General features: G+C 39.2%; 1 protein-coding gene across 4 annotated transcripts in view; it reads left to right on the top strand.

Annotated features, from left to right (window-relative positions):
* Nucleotides 1–12,098, top strand: part of HACE1 (HECT domain and ankyrin repeat containing E3 ubiquitin protein ligase 1) — a gene marked incomplete at its 5' end in the record, with an annotated part of 51,336 nt that extends 39,238 nt beyond the window's left edge. For all 4 annotated transcript variants that reach the window (XM_084262158.1, XM_084262159.1, XM_084262160.1 and 1 more), the window contains 6 exons: nucleotides 1,317–1,513; nucleotides 5,012–5,143; nucleotides 5,848–5,946; nucleotides 6,222–6,292; nucleotides 10,620–10,733; nucleotides 11,180–12,098. In XM_084262158.1, the coding sequence (XP_084118284.1) occupies nucleotides 1,317–1,513; nucleotides 5,012–5,143; nucleotides 5,848–5,946; nucleotides 6,222–6,292; nucleotides 10,620–10,733; nucleotides 11,180–11,282 (716 nt within the window). In that variant the 3' untranslated portion in view covers nucleotides 11,283–12,098. The remainder of the gene's footprint in view (nucleotides 1–1,316; nucleotides 1,514–5,011; nucleotides 5,144–5,847; nucleotides 5,947–6,221; nucleotides 6,293–10,619; nucleotides 10,734–11,179) is intronic.
* Nucleotides 12,099–19,321: the final 7,223 nt, after the last annotated feature.

The following is a 19,321-nucleotide window of genomic DNA, read 5'->3' on the forward strand; positions in this document are numbered from 1 at the left end:
AGTCTCCTCTTCCCACATGTTTTGCTTATGTCCCTCAAATGTCATTATTTCCACATTTGTTATGTGGAATGTACATATCCTTACTAGTTGGGAAAAGTGAAAGTCCTCTAGACGGCTGTTTAGATTTTTTTGGAGATATTACAATGAAAATTAATTAGTAAATTACCTGTCCCTCCTAAACTGGAGCATTGCTTGATTTTATTTAAACAAACAAACAAAAAAGCCTTACAGCTTGTGTACACAGCATTTCAGTACTAGTCAGCTCCTCCAGGGAAATACAGTAACAGTTTTTGTATGCCGTTGTTTCCATTGACCCTTTTAATTTGTGTTACTCTCTGGGGTGCTGCTTCTGCAGTCCATAGCGTGATGGGACTTCTAACGGGTACCCCTGTGACACTTCCCAGTGCATGGAAGATGGTGAAGCAAAGAGGACCTCTCAGTTACTCGCTTTTTTCTACAACTGCTGCCACCCTCATCCCATGCCCCTTTTCCCAGGAATTTATCTGTCATGGTGGAGTTATCTGTCACTGGTAGTTATGTATTATAACATACTTAAAGCAATTGGGTTTGCTTTCTTGTTAAATGAAGAGGGTAGTTCTCTTGTGAAAACTCGGGGTCACCTTGCTGTGGGCACGTTTGCTCAAATTCGAGTGCTGTGTCTGCAGAGGGGTTCTGAATAGGCAGTTTCTGTACTTGGATAAAAGTCAGGCTTCTAACAGCTGTCTTCATAATGCTTCTAAATGGCTTGCGTAAGTTCCATTTGAAAAGGTAAAATCCCTATAGTTTGTTTTCAACTGCCCTAGTAGGTCTCAGCAAACATGATTAAAAGGAAGAAAACTGAAGAACAGAAGAGTATTCTAAATGCAGAATGGTTTTCTTTCTGTCCTTTCCTCTTGTTCTAAACAACTTTCTGGGGTAAAATAAATATCGTATAGCTAATATGATATTTCAGTTTTGAAAAGTTATGTAAAAAGCTTCTAAGAGTTTTTAGGAGACACATTCAAAATTGTGTGTTCTGTATGGTTAGATGCTTTTACTGAAATCCATTTGTGAACTAAAATTGTGCAAATTGTTGTTCCTGAAGTGGTATGCCATTTACTTCACTGGGGAGAAAATCAAGTTTCCTATGTTTCTTTAATACATGGAATATGTACTAAGTACAGTTCTGCTGCAGTCAGTAATGGTGAATCCTTTTCCTATTACTGCATTATTCTGATTTCTCTCTAGAGGGCAATCTTCTACCATATATTAAGTTAGAACTCTTTTTGCTTTATCCTGTTTGTTTGAGGGATTGTTGCTTTGTTTTTTTTTTCTAGGTATACCTGTAAATTATCAGGATGTGGCTTCTATTGATCCAGAGTATGCAAAGAATTTGCAGTGGATTTTAGATAATGATATCAGTGATCTGGGTTTAGAGCTGACCTTTTCTGTTGAGACTGACGTGTTTGGAGCAATGGAAGAAGTGCCATTGAAGCCAGGGGGTGCAAGTATACTTGTTACGCAGGAAAACAAGGTGAGTATCCAGGTTTATTGAGAAGTTGATGGTATAAGAGAAAGCAATTGGACTGACTTTCTGAATATTTGCAGGCACACATAAATGGTATACCTGTTTTGAAGGAAATACACAAATTTTGAAAGGGTTGCCCACATTCTTCCTCCCTCTTACTAGCTTAACATGTTATAGAAATAAGTACTATTTAAAATATCTATAGGTGCTCAGGTTTGAGGAGGTTCTTTTATAGACCTTTTGGAACTTCAAATGAAAGATTTATTTTAAAATTACAAATTCTAAAATTACAAATATTCCTAAAGTCATGGGTATATATACATTGCAAAGGTAAAACAGCACTAAATGCTTAAAGTAAATTTGTAGGTAATGTTGCAAAGTGTGCTGTGTGCTAGGGCTCACTGTGGCACCGGATTGCTCTACAGTAACATGGATAACTGACAGTAAAAGACTGCAGGAAGATTTATTCCCTCCACCTGGCCATTTGCAAGTCACTTGGTGTGTAGGGAAATAATCTACCTCTTAAATTTACTTTAATGGTAACAGCTTGGAAAATCCCTGAGTTCTTTCCTGCATTAGTTAAACTAATATGCAAAAAAGGAGCCAGATTTTCAAATTACCTAGGAATTAGGATGGGCATCAAGCTAATGGACTTTTGCAGTTATGCACTAGATAGTTTTGAGTAAGTGCAGGAGTTTCATGGGTAGACATGCAATTTTTCTGTATTATTGGCTCTTGATTCTTTTGTTTGTTTTGTGTTCTGGTTTGTGCTTGTGTTGAGCTAGCCTAACATGTGCCTGCAGTGTTCTTTCAGAGCTACCAGTTGCGTAGACAGCTGCTGCGTTGGTAAATGGCCACTTGGTGTCAGTATTTGTTCTCACAAAAGTTGAGTTTGCGTTGGAGCAACTGGCACTGGATTCTGGTGTCCTTAATCCTCATTTTCATTAAGGCAGAGTGTCATTCTAATAGCAGGAATATGTATTATTAGCCTGATTCTGCACTGCTGCCTGCAATGTAGTCATTCATGAAGGAATACAGATGGTAAAAGAAGTCTAATTGCGAAGGCAGTGGATGATTAATTTCTTTATTACCTATCAGAGGAAGCACGGATGTAGATTCTTGTTTCTGGGCAATCTTAGCATCTCAATGTATAAAATAGATGTACTTGATATAAACTGTTAGCATGAAATTTGCCCACACGAGGATACCCTCAGTCAGTAGCTTACACCGCTCTGTTAACTTCTGACTTGGAGCACAGACTAAAAAGGATGGTTAAACATGTGTAGAACAGATGCATCCATCCTAGCTCATCAGCCTTCCTCAGCTGCAGTGAGAGGGGATGAGACTCTGTGTAGCTTTTATGTGAAAGGAGGTAAGAAACAGATGACTGTTGCTTTGAAATTGTTAATATTAATTGATGCTGGAATTTGAAGCTGCAACATGTGAAATCAACAAACATCTGTAAGATGGCACTCTCTTGTGTTCACTGATTTTTTGACCGTGATGAACTAAGTTGTTGAAAATTGTAGGTCTGTGTTTTAGTGGTGTTTGGGGATTTTTTTTCCATATTTCTTTACTGTGACATGGTTTTGCAGTATGTTTTATTTTAGCACTTCTATCTAACACGTTAAACAGGAAAGTGCTTACTTTATAAAACATCTTTTTTTACCTGCAAGAGATCTTCCTTCTTTTTTGTTTTGCCTTTACCTGAGGAATACAAAACTGCTATTTAAAACTCATTGTATTTGCTGTACCTCTGGGAGAAGAAAATTCAGCTTCTGAATTTCTGGGTTTGTATGCACACTAGCAGGTTACCTGTTTAAAGGTATTTTTGTCAGTAATAAAGATTCATTCATTGTTTCCTTTTAACAAAAACCAGCAACCAAACCAACAAACCCACAAAGAAGACTCATGCCAAAACCAGACACCACCAGTGACCCAACCAATCTCCTCTTTTTGAAAAACAAAAGAATACATCCCCATCAAGAATCAGTAGTGATAGTTATTTATAAAAAGTAGCCTTTTTTTAAAAAAGAGAGGATGTTCTTTTTACAGCAGTTATGCAATAGGTGAGTGGTTGTGGGACTGTATGACCATACCACACACGTGTTGCCAGTCTTGCAGTTGAAGTGTCCATGTAGCTCCAACTGAGGTATTTGAGGTATAGTGGTTCAACTGCCTTTTGTCATGGTAATGGAGAGACTTCAGAGGGAAAAGTCAGGCTTTGTCCAGTGTCCACTCTGTGCATTTCTCTTTGTTCTTTGCTGTGCTTATTTTTGCAGTGCTCTAATTTCTTTTTAGAGAAGAAGAAGGAGGAAAAAAAAAAAATGCTAAGTAAAACTTGGCCATCAGCTATTTTGAAAAATGGTGCAGATCTCCACAATGCTGTGGCTTTCTCTGTCCTCCCAGGACTTGTCTGTCTGTGAGCTGGCCATGCTGCTTGGCACTAAAAAAATTATGTAGTTTTTTTTAAACAGCTTTGGAATGGGGCTGTTCTCTGAGTCTGAACATCATAATGGACATTGATCCTTGTCTCACTGTATATGGGGTTGTGAAATCAGGGAAGCATGGTGTTTGCTTGATTTACCTCAAAGGGAAATACAGAACAACCCCCCACCCAAACCAGACTTTGTGATGCCTGTCTTGTGTGTGTTCAATCAAATCTCCCCTCTGAAAAGAAAGCTGGATTGTACCTTTTATTCACTGTATAGGAATGTGTCTGTAGACATGAAATTATGTAGATATTTCTGGTTTATACTGTGCTCCTAAGGCTTCTGAGAGGGAATAAAATGTAAATGAAGTGAACAGAGGGAAAAACAAATAGGCTGCTTTTTTTACTGGCATATATTATGTAAATTCTGTGGTACAGGTCTTTCAGCATGCGTCAGTGCCCATAGTCAGGATGCTCTGCTGCTCCAGGCTGTTGAAAACATTCCTTGTTACACCTAAAGCACAGCAACTGTTTTCTCTCATAATGAAAGTGTTTTAATGTAAATATTTCTGTAATGCAGAAAATGACTGTAAGTGAAAAAGCTCAAAAAAATACGAAAAACAAATATTCCTACAGAACTTTCCCTTTTTTCCTGAGTTCTGTCATTTTGCTTAATAGAATGTTTTTTCTTTACAATCACTGCCTTGTTTATGTCCTTAGATGACCACACCAGTGGTTGTATTGGATGCTGGCATGACAAACTAAGTGTGACTTGCTTCCTTATCTTAGTCCAAGTCCCTGTGTTTTGACTGCTTTGTGTTGTGATTTACACATTTCTGTTTGGGAATTGTCTTTAGAAGGGAGGAAAGGGGAAAAGCAGAAGGGACTCTGAACATTGAGGGGGGGCCTTCTGAATTATTTTGGATTGCCTCCACATAGGAAAAGTACATAAGGACTCTTACAGTAGGTGAGATGTGTAATGCATTGAGGACTGCATTTATGCGTGCGTGAGTTCGCATGGGCACTGTGTATTTTTGCTCTTGTGTGGCTTAATGTAGTTTTCTGCATTGCAGGCTGAGTATGTCCAGCTTGTCACAGAGCTTAGAATGACAAGAGCCATTCAGCCTCAGATAAATGCCTTTTTACAAGGCTTCCATATGTTCATTCCACCGTCTTTGATCCAGCTTTTTGATGAATATGAACTGGTAAGCAAAAATGGCTTTTTTTTTCTAAATACTTCGTTCAGCATACTTAATCAGTAGTGTAATGATGTAGAAATAAAGCCCAATATCCACAAAACAAGCATTTTGTATCTTTCACTTTGGTTTGCTTCCTGTGCACCTATCAGTGAGGATCTCATTATTTTTATTCTGGTTTATCCTAATTGCTTAGCATGACCATCTTCCTGGAATGTGGTACCTTCTTGTGTCAGTGATAAATGCCTGAAATTGTAATTTCAAAATGGACTCGGGATGTTGTGGCATTTAAACCTGTTCCTCTTTCAGGAGGAAAGGAGCTCTTTAAATTTGAGGAGGTGCTGTTTATTGTCTTGTATTCAGAGTCACAGAATCAAATTCCAATAAGTTTTTTGGTGATTTGATCTTCTGTAACTAAGACATCTTGAGTTTTGCCTCAAGTCATGTCAAAACTGAGTGTTTTTCTTCTAGGTTCTGTGGCAGTAGTTTCTGCCTCTTCATACTGTGTGCTTAATTTAAACACATCATGTGAAGCTACCTGAATTGAAGAATTTGTATTAAAGTTTAGTTGTAGGTTCCATAAGTTTGCAATTAAACAAAAAGAGCACTGTGATTTTTATGCTTCTCAAAGCATTACTTTTAAAATAGCTGAAACACTTAAAATTACTGGTTAGTCAGGAGGACTAATCACAATCTGTGTGATTCTTCTGAAGGAGCTTTTGTTGTCGGGTATGCCAGAAATTGATGTGAATGATTGGTTGAAAAATACAGAATACACCAGTGGCTATGAGAGAGGAGACCAAGTCATTCAGGTAAAGTTATTTTTTTAATAATACAGGCTGTTGCATTTTAATCCAAAAACAATGCTGCTGCTGTTGTTGTTGTCATTTTTTGTGTTTAAGGAAGCTTATTTTGGCTGAAATTTGTGGAGGATTTTTATACTATATTCCTGTATTAAATGATTGAGTTTCATATGAAAATTTCAGTCATTTAAGTAGCAAACATGTAAATGTTCCTTTTGTTGTTTTACCATTATCTTTTCAAGTACTGCAAGTATTTAATGGGAAATCACTTATTTGTCATTTAGTGGTTCTGGGACGTTGTGGAAGAACTAACTCAGGAAGAGAGAGTGTTGCTACTACAGTTCGTTACTGGCAGGTGAGAAACTCCTCTGTAACAGCAAATACACTGTCTGGATGCTCTGAAATGAGTCGTGAGACTTTGGATTGCCACACACGATCACATAACTAGAAACTGTTACACGTACTTTGCTGTTCCCTGTGCTGATCAAAGTGGACAAAGTGTGTCTTAATCCTTTTGCTGCCTGTTCTGCCAGTGAAATGATGGATTACTTATTTATTATACTTGACTACTTTGCAAGAGGCCTTTGTGTAGTTAAGTTGCTGTCCCAGGCAATTTTTAACAGGGCAGTAGTGAATTTACTGTGCTTTATATTCTTCTTCCTGTTGCATATTTATGTGGCTCTTGGCTTCTCCAGTAATCAATATAGGCTTTAATATACGAGATAACTAGGTATCACTTCACTCAGTGTAACCACAACATCTTTCTTCTAAAGCTGAGCTGAATTCAACATCAGCGCAGCGTGTCGTGATCAAGTAAAGATGTAGCTTTATGCAAGACTGCTTTATATGGGGTTTCTGTCCCAAATGGTGGTAGTTCTTCAGGGAAAGCCACTTTTACTTACTTCACACTTTGAGGGCAGTAAGAGAAGGTTTTGACCAATAAATGCCCCTGTGAGCTGGGTGAGTTGCCAACTCTGTGTAGGCTGAGGTTGTGCAAAGTGGATCTGCAGATGTACAAGTGGCACCTGAGCTGTGTCTTTTTGTGGTGGCAGGTAATGATTGCACCATCTTCTTAATTTGATGTTCCCTTGATATTCTAGGATTAGGAGAGTAGTTGACCTTTTGTTTATAAGTTTTGTGGTTAAGCAACAGTAAAATTAAGATCATCAAACCTTGTCTTTTATACTGAGGGATTTTGGTCACAGATGTATCATCAAATGGCATGGTCTTCAAATTCTATTAGTTTCACTTAATTTATTACAAATTTCATTGTTCTTAGGGATCACAGACAATTTAAGAAGCTGGTTCTGTGCACATCAGTCTTTTTGTCTTCTGCAGAAATGTTTCCTGCAGTTCTAAATGCACAACTGTTGCACATCAGCTGCTGGTCTTTCATTTTTAGTGGACTAGCCCATTTGTAAAGCTAGGTGGCAAATAAGAATCTTTAAGATGTAAGCCCATGTTTCAAAAGCTGCTTAAAACATTCCAAGTTATACTGAAGTGACATGCAGTATTTTTGTGGCATTTGGGATTGTCTACTGAATTATGAGGGGCACTTTCAAGTAAACAGTTATGTTGTGTGATTAATATGTGCTTGAGCACAGTTCATTTTGGTCACAAATCACATACTGACTTACCTATTTCTTCTTAGTTGAGAAGAAATTTTTGATCTCTTTAAGCACTGACCTGCAACTTAAAAACAAATTGTATATTTTTGTCCTGTATCAGCTAGTAGGAAACCATTGTGTTTTTTCTTCATTGATTGAAGTGCAGAATGCCTATTTTTCCCATTAAAAAAATTAAGTTTTTGAAGTTGCCTCTAATAGTGGTATGTGGCTGACAGTTTTGCACACAGATATTCAGACAATCCTAGTTTCTGGGATTGGAGGATTTAGGTGCTGCGTTCCCTAAGAGCCAAAACACCAGTTAGCCTAATACAGGCCAGTATCTGAGATAAAACTGTACACATGACTTCAACCTCTGGTGTCTCATTTCTGTAGTGAAGAATGTGTGTACTGGTTGGCATGCTGCATTCAAAATGATCTTTTTTTCCTTTTCCCTCTTACCTCTTCTGCATATTCTCTTACTTGATTTTTGTATGTGTGTGAAGTGGTGTTACTCTCTTTTTCCAGTCACAGACTGAAATTCAGCAAATTGTCTTCAGTGTTTTTCTGACATCTCCAAATATTTCTTAAACTTTGTCTTTTGTCTTCTTCCCTCATTCTTACACCTTTTTTCTCTTCAATGTAAAGAAATCTTGCTTTGGTAGTTCTAGTAGAGATACCATTGCATTTATCATTAGTGCCAATTTTGAGACATCCTTTAACAGTCATTGTCATGAGCAGTGTTTGAATAGCAGATCCTGTGTGTTTGGAGGTTTTAGCATTCAAGAAAAAGACAAAATATTCCTGTGTCTCACGTTGGAGGTCTGAAAGTGCACTTATGCACCACATACTTTCTCTCTGCTAACAGCTACTTGAGATGGTACCGCCAAATCCATGTGCTTTTACTTTTTTTTTCTCCATCTTTTGATCTGTTTAGTCTTTATAGTAGAACTTGGCTAAATTATTGTTAATTATCCATTGGCAATTTTAGATCAGGATTTTAAGTAACACTTGGAGGGGATTGTTGACAACTTATGATATATTCTACTTTATTGGCACTCTGCAGGTATCAGGATTACAGTTGTGCTTTTTAGGGGGACTGTAGTTTCTCTTAAGTAATAAACTACATGCTATTTTAATAGATATTCAGCATATTTGATACATCTGACAGATAAGTATGACTACTTTTAAGGGGACTGGCTTTTAAACTATCTCTTCTACACCGTTTTCATTTTATGTAAACTTATACAAAAATCTGTCAGTGGGAAAAGAGGTATAAAAGCTATTATTCAGATGTAGACTTAAACATTTACAAGTATTGAAGTTTCCAAAGATAGGAAATCATATTCTTACTCTTGCAGAAGGATATTTGCACAAGGGGTGGGAGAGGTAAGATCATGTGATATTACTTGGATATAACTGGAAGGCTTTCTTTGCTTTATTGGTAGTGTTTTGCTTGGAAAGAAAACTCATTCCTGGAAGGATAAGTTGGCAGCTGTTACTTTTAAACATTCAAAGCCCTGGTCATGCTATGTGATTTTAACCTGTTGTATGCAAGCATTTTAGTAAGTTAGATTGTAAAAACTTCCAGCTGACAGTCGGCTGCATGAGGAATTGTGAACTGTTAGGTCTGTGTTATTGCTGATCTGAATGTGGAATTCTCTTGGTTCATTGGAGGGGAAAAAAAGCCACTGCAGGGGAAGCAGTACTGACTTAGAAACGTGAGCATATGATATAAAAGAGAGTACTGTTGTAAAAATCTTTACAACTGTTCTCAACTGTGACTGTGAGCACAATTCTATTTGTATGTCAGAAATAGTATGCTGCAAATAATCAGTACTCCCCTCCATAGTGGTTGCCTTATACACTGGCACTATATGCCCAGCGCTGCCATCATTAAGCTTAGGTGATAGATTTACGTGTTGGATACTATAGCTGACTCTTAGAGGTATGTTTCAAAAGCATTACTGTGAGCTCTCTCCCAGCTCCTTAACGTTAGGCAGTAGCATCCCTTACTCTTTTGCAGGTTTTTTTGTTTTTTGTCAGGTTTTAGTGCAAGTGGAAACATCACTTCATTCTTTTCTGTTCTTGCTGCTGGGTTTTATGGTCGCTTTGGGTTTGTGAATATGGGAGCATTGTTTTTAGTACAAGTACCTGTAATGCAAAATTGGAACTGCTGTGTATATCTCATGGAAGGTTTATTTGGTTTCATTGGATTCTGTCTTTGCTAGTTACAAAATGGCAGAATAGCTGAGATTGGAAGGGACCTCTGGAGGTTTAGTCCAACTCCGTGCGCAGAGCAGTGTCAGCTAGACCTGGATGCCCAAGATCATGTCCAGGCAGTTTTTGACTGTCTTCAGGAGTGCTGACACCTCAGCATCTCTGGACAACTTGCTCCAGTGTTTGACCACTCAGTAGTAAAAAACATTTTTCATGTTTAAATGGAAACTTCCAGGATTTCAATTTGTGTCCATTGTCTCCTGTTCTGTCACTGAGCACCACTGGGTGCTCCATCTTGAGACATGTGCTCTGTCTTCCTCCTTCCTCCCTTCAGGTATTTATTATACACATTAGATTAGATTCCTTCTCCAGGCTGAACAGTCTCAGCTTGCTGTCCTCCTGTGCTGGGTGCTCCAATCCCTTAGCACCTTTGCAACCCTTTGCTCAGCTTGCTGCAGTATGTCCCTGTTCTTCCTGTTGTGGGGAGCAGATAGTAATTAGAGAATAAACTTTTTTTTTTATGATGCAGTGTTTCTTTAACTGTAAATATAATTAACCATGGATGTTTGCCTAAACCAAGGTAACATTGTTACAAAAACTGGTTGTAGAAATGAGTCCTCCTTGCAAACAGAATTCTCTTAAATAGCATTGAAACAATTTGATGCCTAATGTAGATGGACTGATGCATTATTCAATATTGTGATTAAAATAATTTTGCTATGGATAAAAAAGGGGGAACCTTGATAAAAGTATTGGTAACTGGTCCTGTGTAGCAGTAAGAGGTATTTGCAGTGTAAAGAATGTATTTTCTGGCTTACAACTTTGTTGTTATGGTCTGATTCCTGTGAATTTTCTCAGTTCCAGGGTGCCTCATGGTGGCTTTGCCCATATAATGGGTGGCAGTGGATTGCAAAATTTTACAATTGCTGCTGTGCCATATACTGCAAATCTTTTACCAACATCAAGCACATGGTATGTAAACTGGTGTCATTCAAAGATCTTAAAAACTCTGCTTTTCCATGTCAGCTGCAGTCAAAAGTATAGCTTTTACAAATCTTTGCATTAAAAGGCCAACATTTAGACAGCTTGAAGTATTCACTATCCAACCTGAAAGTGGCAAGTTTTAACCCAGATGATGTTACATTATGTTTGCTCATTGTTTAATACTTCATTTTGCTTAACTAAAGGCAGCAGGATCAATAAGAGAATATTCAAATGAAGACACTGTATTGCAATTTACTGAAGTGAAAAAAGCCCTTTAATTTCTTGCAGTGTATTCAAATGCTCAATGGTACTGTAATGCAGCACAGGTTTTCTAACATAAATGTGACTTCTTTGGGGTTTTCCATCAGAAAACTTTACTGTTGGGTTTCTTGTTGAACCATGATGTAGCTTTTTGTTTTTCCCTTTCTTTTCAGTATCAACATGCTCAAGTTACCCGAATACCCAAGTAAAGAAATCCTTAAGGACAGGCTTCTTGTGGCGCTGCACTGTGGAAGCTATGGTTACACAATGGCATAATGAAGTCTAGAAGACTCTTCTGATTACTGATGTGCAATTCAGAGTGGCAGAAGTAATTTTGGAAACTGTCAATAGACAAGCAGACTAGGTGCTGCAGCCCATTGGCGGGGCTGGGCTTTAGAATTCACACAGGATCGTCGGCTTGTCCTCCGTTATGTGTTGTCAAAGTGACTTTGATACTGTCACGACAAGCTGCTTAGTATGCTGTATATTCATTTTTAAAAATGACAGATCTGTACAGAAATCAGTTCACATGCTTTTCATTATTCCTTCAGTCTGAGTCGGGAAGTTTTGTCAGAATCTCTTCCCACAGTTTACTTACGATTTTCAGCTACATGGTTGAATGACATGTACATTTTAGTTTCCTTTGCACCCAGATGGCATACATTCCACTAATGGACAGACTTGTACTTTATGCCTTGTTGCATGTGAAAGTGCCATTTATTTTTGCATAGAATACTATAGAAAGTTCAATTTGGTTATTGTACAGGCTAAGACAGATCGGATGTATTTTCCATTTCTTTGCATAGTAACAGAAATAAAATTTTATAACTTTTTAGTATTTTAATGTATATAGTATGTAAAGATTAGACTGTTATCACTGGAAAAAAAGTAACAGATGAAGTTAATATCTAATTTATATTAGAATTTACACTATATTCTACTAAATATTTAAAGTATTTGTGAATTTATAGTCAACTTGCAGTTTAGAATTTGTAAATATTATTTAAGATCTATATCCATTTGTTTGAATGCCTTTACTTTCCTTGACATAACTGTATGTTCCAAAGTTATTATTAAATTTTAATATTTTTACCAGAATCTGAATGAGGCAAACTTGTGTGTATTTGTGTGTGGGTGGTTAATTCTTACCTTCCCCCCTCCTCCCTCAGGATTTTATTAATCTTACTGTAATATAAATTGTTGTGGAAACAGCATTTGAGAATGTGTTGTCAAAGTGTATGAATGGGCATAAACAAATGCACGAGGAAGGAACCTGAGGTTAATTGGTAAGACCATGATAATTAGAATCTCGTGTCAAAATTTGTATAAAATTACATATTGAGTAATGTGTTCTAAAAATACACAGGAGTGGCTCATCAGCATGTCTTTTTGATGGTAAGTAGCACGTGTTGGGGTAGATGGTGTATTTGCATAACTGCTTTTTAGGGACCCCAGGGTAGGCCTACATTGTTGGTTTGGTTCAGGCTGGGAGTGTGGGAGTTTTGGTTTGGTGGCTTTTTTTAGTCTGGGCATCCCTGGTTGTCATTCTTTTTGCCTCAGAGAATTCAAAGTGGATTCTCTCCAGGAGAAACTAAACAGAAAAATGTGATCCAAAACCATACCAAATGCTAATAAATGAGCATTTAATTATACCTGGAAGACCTAATTGATCTGAAGAGTTGGTAAGCGAGTTCAGGCATAGCGAGCCCCCCAGACATGTAAATCTCAAGGTTTGGGTGCTTGTTGCACACTGTTCAGTGCTGATCCATGTATGTTTTCTTACCCCAAGTGCTTAATACGCGTATAGCCTGAGTTCATCAGCTAATCCTCCTGGGCTGCTTGGTGCTGCTTTTTCAGACGCTGCTTGCTTCAATCTAAAGCACACACAACCTCTCTGGGGATGTGGGGGGGGAAATCTGTGGACCGTCTCTATTCCGTGGTGCTGCAGTAATTTTCCTTTGTGCTAGGCTTTAAACATGGACTTACTGGCTTTATTTCCCTTCTGGTTCTGTTTGTGTTACATGTAAATGTCAGTTTAATCTCTTACGTGGTGTTTGTGACTGCTGTTCAAGGAGAACACTGCTTTTAGTTAGCAGAACGATCAGGTCTTCCAGAGGGGCAATCCAGTGGAAGCTGGTTAGGCTGTTGCTTCACTGCAGAGTGTAAGGTCTTGCACTTGGGCCAGAAGAATCCCAGACATAGATACAGACTGGGAGAAGAGCTCCTTGAGAGTAGCCCTGCTGAGGACTTGGGGGTTCTGGTGGATGAGAAACTTAACATGAGCCAGCAGTGTGTTCTTACAGCTCGCAAGGCCAGTGGTATCCTGGGCTTCATCAAAAGAGGGGTGGCCAGCAGGGACAGGGAGGTGATTGTCCCTCTCTACTCTGCCCTCGTGAGGCCCCATCTGAAGTACTGTGTCCAGATCTGGGGCCCCCAATACAAGAAGGATGTGGAACTGTTGGAGAGGGTTCAGAGGAGGGCCACAAGGATGATTAGAGGGCTGGAGCACCTGCCCTACAAAGAGAGGCTGGGGGAGAGAGAGTGGTGAGGTGCTGGAACAGGCTGCCCAGAGAGGTGGTGGATGCCCTCTCCCTGGAGGTGTTCAAGGCCAGGTTGGATGGGGCCCTGGGCAATCTTGTGTAGATCCAGGCTGGAGGTTGGTGTCCCTGACTGTGGCAGGGGGGGTTGGAGCTCTATAATCCTTGGGGTCCCGTCCAACCCAGACCATTCTATGATTCAGTCAGTGGAGAGATGTGGTTAATCTCTGGCACGCTTGGGGAAGCTTAGCCCGGTTAGATAGGTTAGGTGTTTCAGGCTGTGGGGGGAGTGCTTGGCGTTAAATCCCAGTTATCTTGAGTCCTTCATTTAGCAGAAGTACATCACTTCTATGCCCAGTTGAGCTGTGCTTTGTTCCCTGACTGTATAGCTTATTTCTTTGTGTGCCTCTGCAAGGTAGATTGCTAGCAGGACAGTGTTTGGAGCAGTATTTGTCAGGATTTATCTCTTCCTGTTTTTGTAATGTAAACTGGTATTTTTATCCCAGGGTTTTTACTGTAAATATAATTGATCATTAGCTACTCTGCAGTTTGGGATTATTATTTTTTCTTTTTTCATTCCACATGTTCTCTTTCATGGTGACATACAGTATTTTGCAGGAAATGGAAACCTTGCATTCTCCTGCGTAGTGTCTGAAGCATGTCATACCATCAGGCTGAGAGAAGGAGGGGAAAAAAAAAGAATAAAGATTTTCTTTTTCTTCACTTTTGTATTATTCTGTAGGCGTCAGAGGTCTCAACAAACTGAATTTGCTCTCAAACGGTATCCCTACCGGCAACTGGTTTGGAAACAGAGTGCAGAGCTTTAATGTTCTCAGCAGTTCCCCATGACACATCTCCGAGCTGCTGCAGCCTCACAAATGGTTCAGAAGCAGATTACTCTTTCCTCCCCGGTATTGGTGTTGGTCAGGTCCCATACAAAGTATCTTGTAGCATTTCTTGTAACATTTGTACCAACTACTCCCCTGAGAGGTCAGAGGGAAATCCTGTTCAAACACTCCTGTGATTAAAAAAAAAAAGCACGGTGAAAATGTGTAGGAAATGGGAATAGAGCTGGGGATACTGGACTACAACCTCCTTATGGCTGGTTTTGAACAGGTTTTTTCCTGCTGCAGTGCCAGACAGTGCTGTCTGCTGGAGCTGACCAAGTGAAGATAGCAGGATTTAATTACTGCATTGCAAGACTGTGTTTTTAGGGCACCTGTGCCCTATTAGCAATGGGGGTAGGAAAAGCCTGTTGAGAAACTATAACTTAATATGGCTTATCGTTTAGAATGATTAATTGGTTTATATTTGTTCTCTCCCACTGTGCTAGAACAAGGCAGCGTGAGTGTTTTATCTCTGAAAGAACAGAACAGATGTCTTGTCAGATCATAGATCATGAGCACTCATTAACTTTTATTATCTTTATGAAATGTTAGATAGCAAAGCCTAGCTTTTGATGCTTGAAAATGTGTTGTGCATCTAATGTTGCAAAACCATTAAAACCATAAACTGTGAAATGTAGCTTAATGGCTTCTACTGTATGTTCCATAGTCGATAAGATTGCAAATGGAATGAGAGGGAGAAGGTGGCTGCCTGAATTTTCCGGAGACTTGGAGACTTCTGCAGGTACAGTAGAAAAACATTAGGAGCACCTCCACTTTGGAAGCATGTGAACTCTCTGTTGAAGGGTATAAACTCAAAATTGTAGTCTTACCTTAGTTGGGCTGTTATTGAAGTCTAATGAGCTGATTGAGCTCTGCAAGTACAGCTTGGTGCCTCAGCAAAGCTTTGCTCTTCCCCTACCACCTGAGCAGTAGTGGAAGCCCTCTTCAGTGATGTCCAACCTGGATATATGGTGCATAGAGCAAGGAAGGGGGAAGAAGATTGCTCAGATTACTTTTTGAAAAGGTTTAGCGGGGAAAAAACACCCTTATTTGTCTCTCACAGCATGCAGACAAGCAATAGTCTATAAGCGTTCTGTAAAGATGGGGGTCTTTTGCTGCAGTTCCCCCCTCCCCCAATTGCTATTTGGGCAGTTGCTGGTAGTTTAAGAAGGAAGGCTTCTCCATCAGGTCTGATGCCTGCCCAACGCTGACAGACCCGAGTGGAAAGCAGAATTTTTTCAAGGTTTGTTCCCCCCACCTGCCCCGCCTGACATACTTCTCTTTACATGAGTGTTAAACAGAAGTTGTTGGCTCATGATTTGAGGTCAATCTCAAATCTTTTGATTAATCAGCAGAGGTGTGAGGAGGAAAAGAAAGCAGTGTGGTTTCTAGAAGAAATCTGAGAACAGGGATTTCTTGTGCCTTGGGAACAGCTGCTTGCCTGGGATCCTTTACACTGGACAATCCCTGCAAACTCTTCTGATACAAGATTGTTTTCTAGGAGATGCTTTCTACAGAAAGCCTTTCTGGAGTGGGCAATTTAGGAACCCAAATAGCTGCACTATTAAATTGAACATATTCCTTTATTGGCTACCATTCTGGTATCCTCTATGCCAGGTAATAAATAATTGCTTCCCTTTGCAGAAATCAGAGCACAAGGATAACACTATCTCTATGGGAGTTTTCCGTCCATGTTAGAAAGAAAGCTTGAAGAAAAGCAGCTGGTTAATTAACAGACTGATAAATATCAAATGTGGTAAGAGGAAATGGATGAGTCTCTCTTAATTCTTACCAGGCAGGCAGAGTGATCTGTGCTTAGCACCTTTTATTTCCACCACAAGCTTTTGGAACACAATGCAGGTGTTGAAGAGGGAAGAGCAAGGTGTTTCCCTAAGACAGCTTTTCAGATTTCTTTAAGGCTGGTTTCTTTTTCTCTGTATTTTCCGTGCTATGTTATATATAATATAAAACCAGAAATATTGAAATAAGTATAAACCAGCTATATATTAAATACATGTTACATAAACCCAAAGCATTTTTAATTATGTAAAATGTACTTCAAGAATATATATGCAATATTAGTACTAATCCTATAGTAAAAACGCTGCGTATCAGTGTTTTAGGCTGTGGAGGTTTTGTTTTCCTGTAGTAATGCTGCTAACTGGATGATTTTTGTGTAGACTAAATAAAGCAGGCTTTCAATTTCAGCCTCCTGGTTGGATATTTTGCGTGTGTGTGTGTGTGTGTTCTTCATTTCAAAATGGTGGGTGGGTGTTCAGTTAGGCTGTTAAAATTGGGCCAAATCAGTAGTTTGTATATGCAGCTGTTGTTACAAAGAATTTTTAGCATGTCCATAGAAGAATGTTCTTGCAGTTAAGAAGCAAAATTGGCCGACTACTAAATGGATGCTAAGAACCAAAGCTTTAAATCAACTAGATTAAACTTCCTCAGGGATTCTTGAGTTGTAAAGATAAGTGCTGTTCAAGTCAGACCATCTGTTTGCACCCAGACTTACTATAGTTGATCACACAGCTGATACACTGGAGACTGATATACATTTTATAGACACCCTTGTCCCTGCAACAATTTCTTTACTCTTTGAGGACAGTGAGAGAGTTAATGTGCTTCAGTGGGAATACCTGTAGCTTCAAGCAATAGGAATTGCAGCACATAAGGAAACTTAGTATAATTACTGTCTTAACCCTGCTACTTTGCTTCATTTGGAAATAGCCCTATGCAGTTAGGCAGAACAAAACATCCACAGTTAATGTGTACAAAGCGGTGTTTCTAGTTGTAGTTGTAAGAATGTAATTTGAACTAATAGAGCAAACGAATAATATGAAATTTAAAATGGCATGGCTTTCCTATGCACCTTTAGTTTGGGTTTTAAAATGGGGCATTATTTGCATGTCTTTCCATTACAGGACGCATGATTTAGTTGTAGCATGTTATTTTTAAAATGCTTGCTTAGTGTGTTCGAAACTTTACAGGTAAGCCCAAGACACCAATGAGAAGGGCTGCAGAGGTCCATCGAAGCATTCTCTGAAAAGTGTCTTCCATCTTTTTTGCTCTCCTTATTTCACTGTATATTGCTAAAAAGAACCCTTCCAATTTCTCACCCAGATTTTTCTGGACCATTTTCTCTGAATGTAGTGTGAGAGGAACACCAAATAATATCCATAAATGTCTGGTTTTTCTTTTTTCCATGAGAAATTGTTAAAAAAACCCTCCATTATGCTAATATGATTAGAAACTGATTAATGCCAAAAGGTGTAGAAATTCAGCAGGAGTGCCAACCCTGTGAAGGCCTGCATCCCCCAGCCAGCTGTTTGCAGCTGTATATACTTGCTGCATTAACTGCTTGTGACATTCTGTGCCAAGAGTTCAACTATTGAGTTTCATACAGCGCCGAGTGATTCATCGGCATTATTAGGATTCTCTTGGGATAGCTTCACCATACTGATTGCCTCTGACAGATCAGTTTGCTTAGATTAAAAAGCAATTGTTGCTGTCTAGTCAAATTTATAACTTCTGGTAAAAGGAAATGGAACCCTAGTGCTGACCAGTATATAAAAACACCTTGGTCTACAAATTACATGGGCTGGAAAGAAAACTGATACTTGAGGAGCGATACTGGTTTACATGTGCAACAATTTCACAGGTATCTAATATACAGCTTTTGTCCTAATGAGTTTATTCTGACTTATTTAGGTGAGCCTATGCATAGGCTTTATTTTACATTAATTCTAATAATTGCTGTCTTTGGGGAAATTAAGTGGCGCTATTGATTGGTTTTCAGATGTTATGGCAGTATGGCTTTTAGGTGCCTGTCACCTAAAGGAAGGGATTGTACTATAGGGAATCTAAATTCTGTGATAGATTAGGCCTGGTGAAGTGGCCAAGAGACAAGTACTGTGCTTTACCCCCTGATTTGTGGCATGTGTTAGTGATGCTTTAGGTTGAAGGCGTGAGCACGAGAAAAGGCAAAATAAATAGAATCATAGAATGCTTTGGGTTGGAAGGAACCTCAAAGATCATCTAGTTCCACCCCCCCTGCTATGGGCAGGGACACCCTCGCTGGGCCAGGTACAGTAGAAGCACACTTCTCAAAGTGAAGAGTATCTTCAGAGAGGAGGTGTGTGGTGTCCTGAGTGTAAATATGGAACAACAGGGACTTTTTTGAACAGACAAGTATGCCATTTAGCTGATGGGTGGGAAAAGTGCCTGGCCTCATCAAGATGTGTTGCCTTTTTCTTCCCCGCCTGGTCTGATGGCTGCAGTTTGTTGCCACAGAGACTGGGAAGACTGGTTGAGCTCAGCAGGTCTCAGGGGCAGGTTGGTGGAGATGGTGAATTGTTTCTTTCATGTTTGATGCTGGCTCAGAGTGAGTCTTCTGCTGACTCCTAATTTTGACACCTTTTTTCCCTAAGCCTCAAGGTAGATTTTTCTTGGCAGAATTTGCTAAAGCAAGTTAATCTGTTGAAAGGGCATTGCCTCACATTATATATGAGCAGGGGATCCCTTCTGGACAGATAAGATGCTCCCCATTCAGCACAACAGCATGTAACTTTGCTAACACATGTCTCGAAGAAAACTCCAAATGGAAATTCTGTGGGCAGGACACTGGGGGCTATTAACTGCATCTGTGCTTCTGATCCTTAACTCGTTGGCATCTTTTTTAGATCCACCTTATTATATTGCCAATTTGTCTTGGAAATAATCTCTGTATGTCCTTTTTTTTTTTAAGGTCTGTTCTGAACGTCATTGTCTTCCTTACCAGAAAAGAGCTGTTCCCCTGACTTTACTCAGAATTAGTTAACACACAAAGGTTGAAAACCCAACTGGATGAAATTCACGTAGGTGTTGCTTGCTCTGTGTAGGTTGTGGAAGA

The sequence above is a fragment of the Gallinula chloropus genome (genome assembly GCF_964237585.1).
Source record: "Gallinula chloropus genome assembly, chromosome: 3".
Lineage (NCBI taxonomy): Eukaryota > Metazoa > Chordata > Aves > Gruiformes > Rallidae > Gallinula > Gallinula chloropus.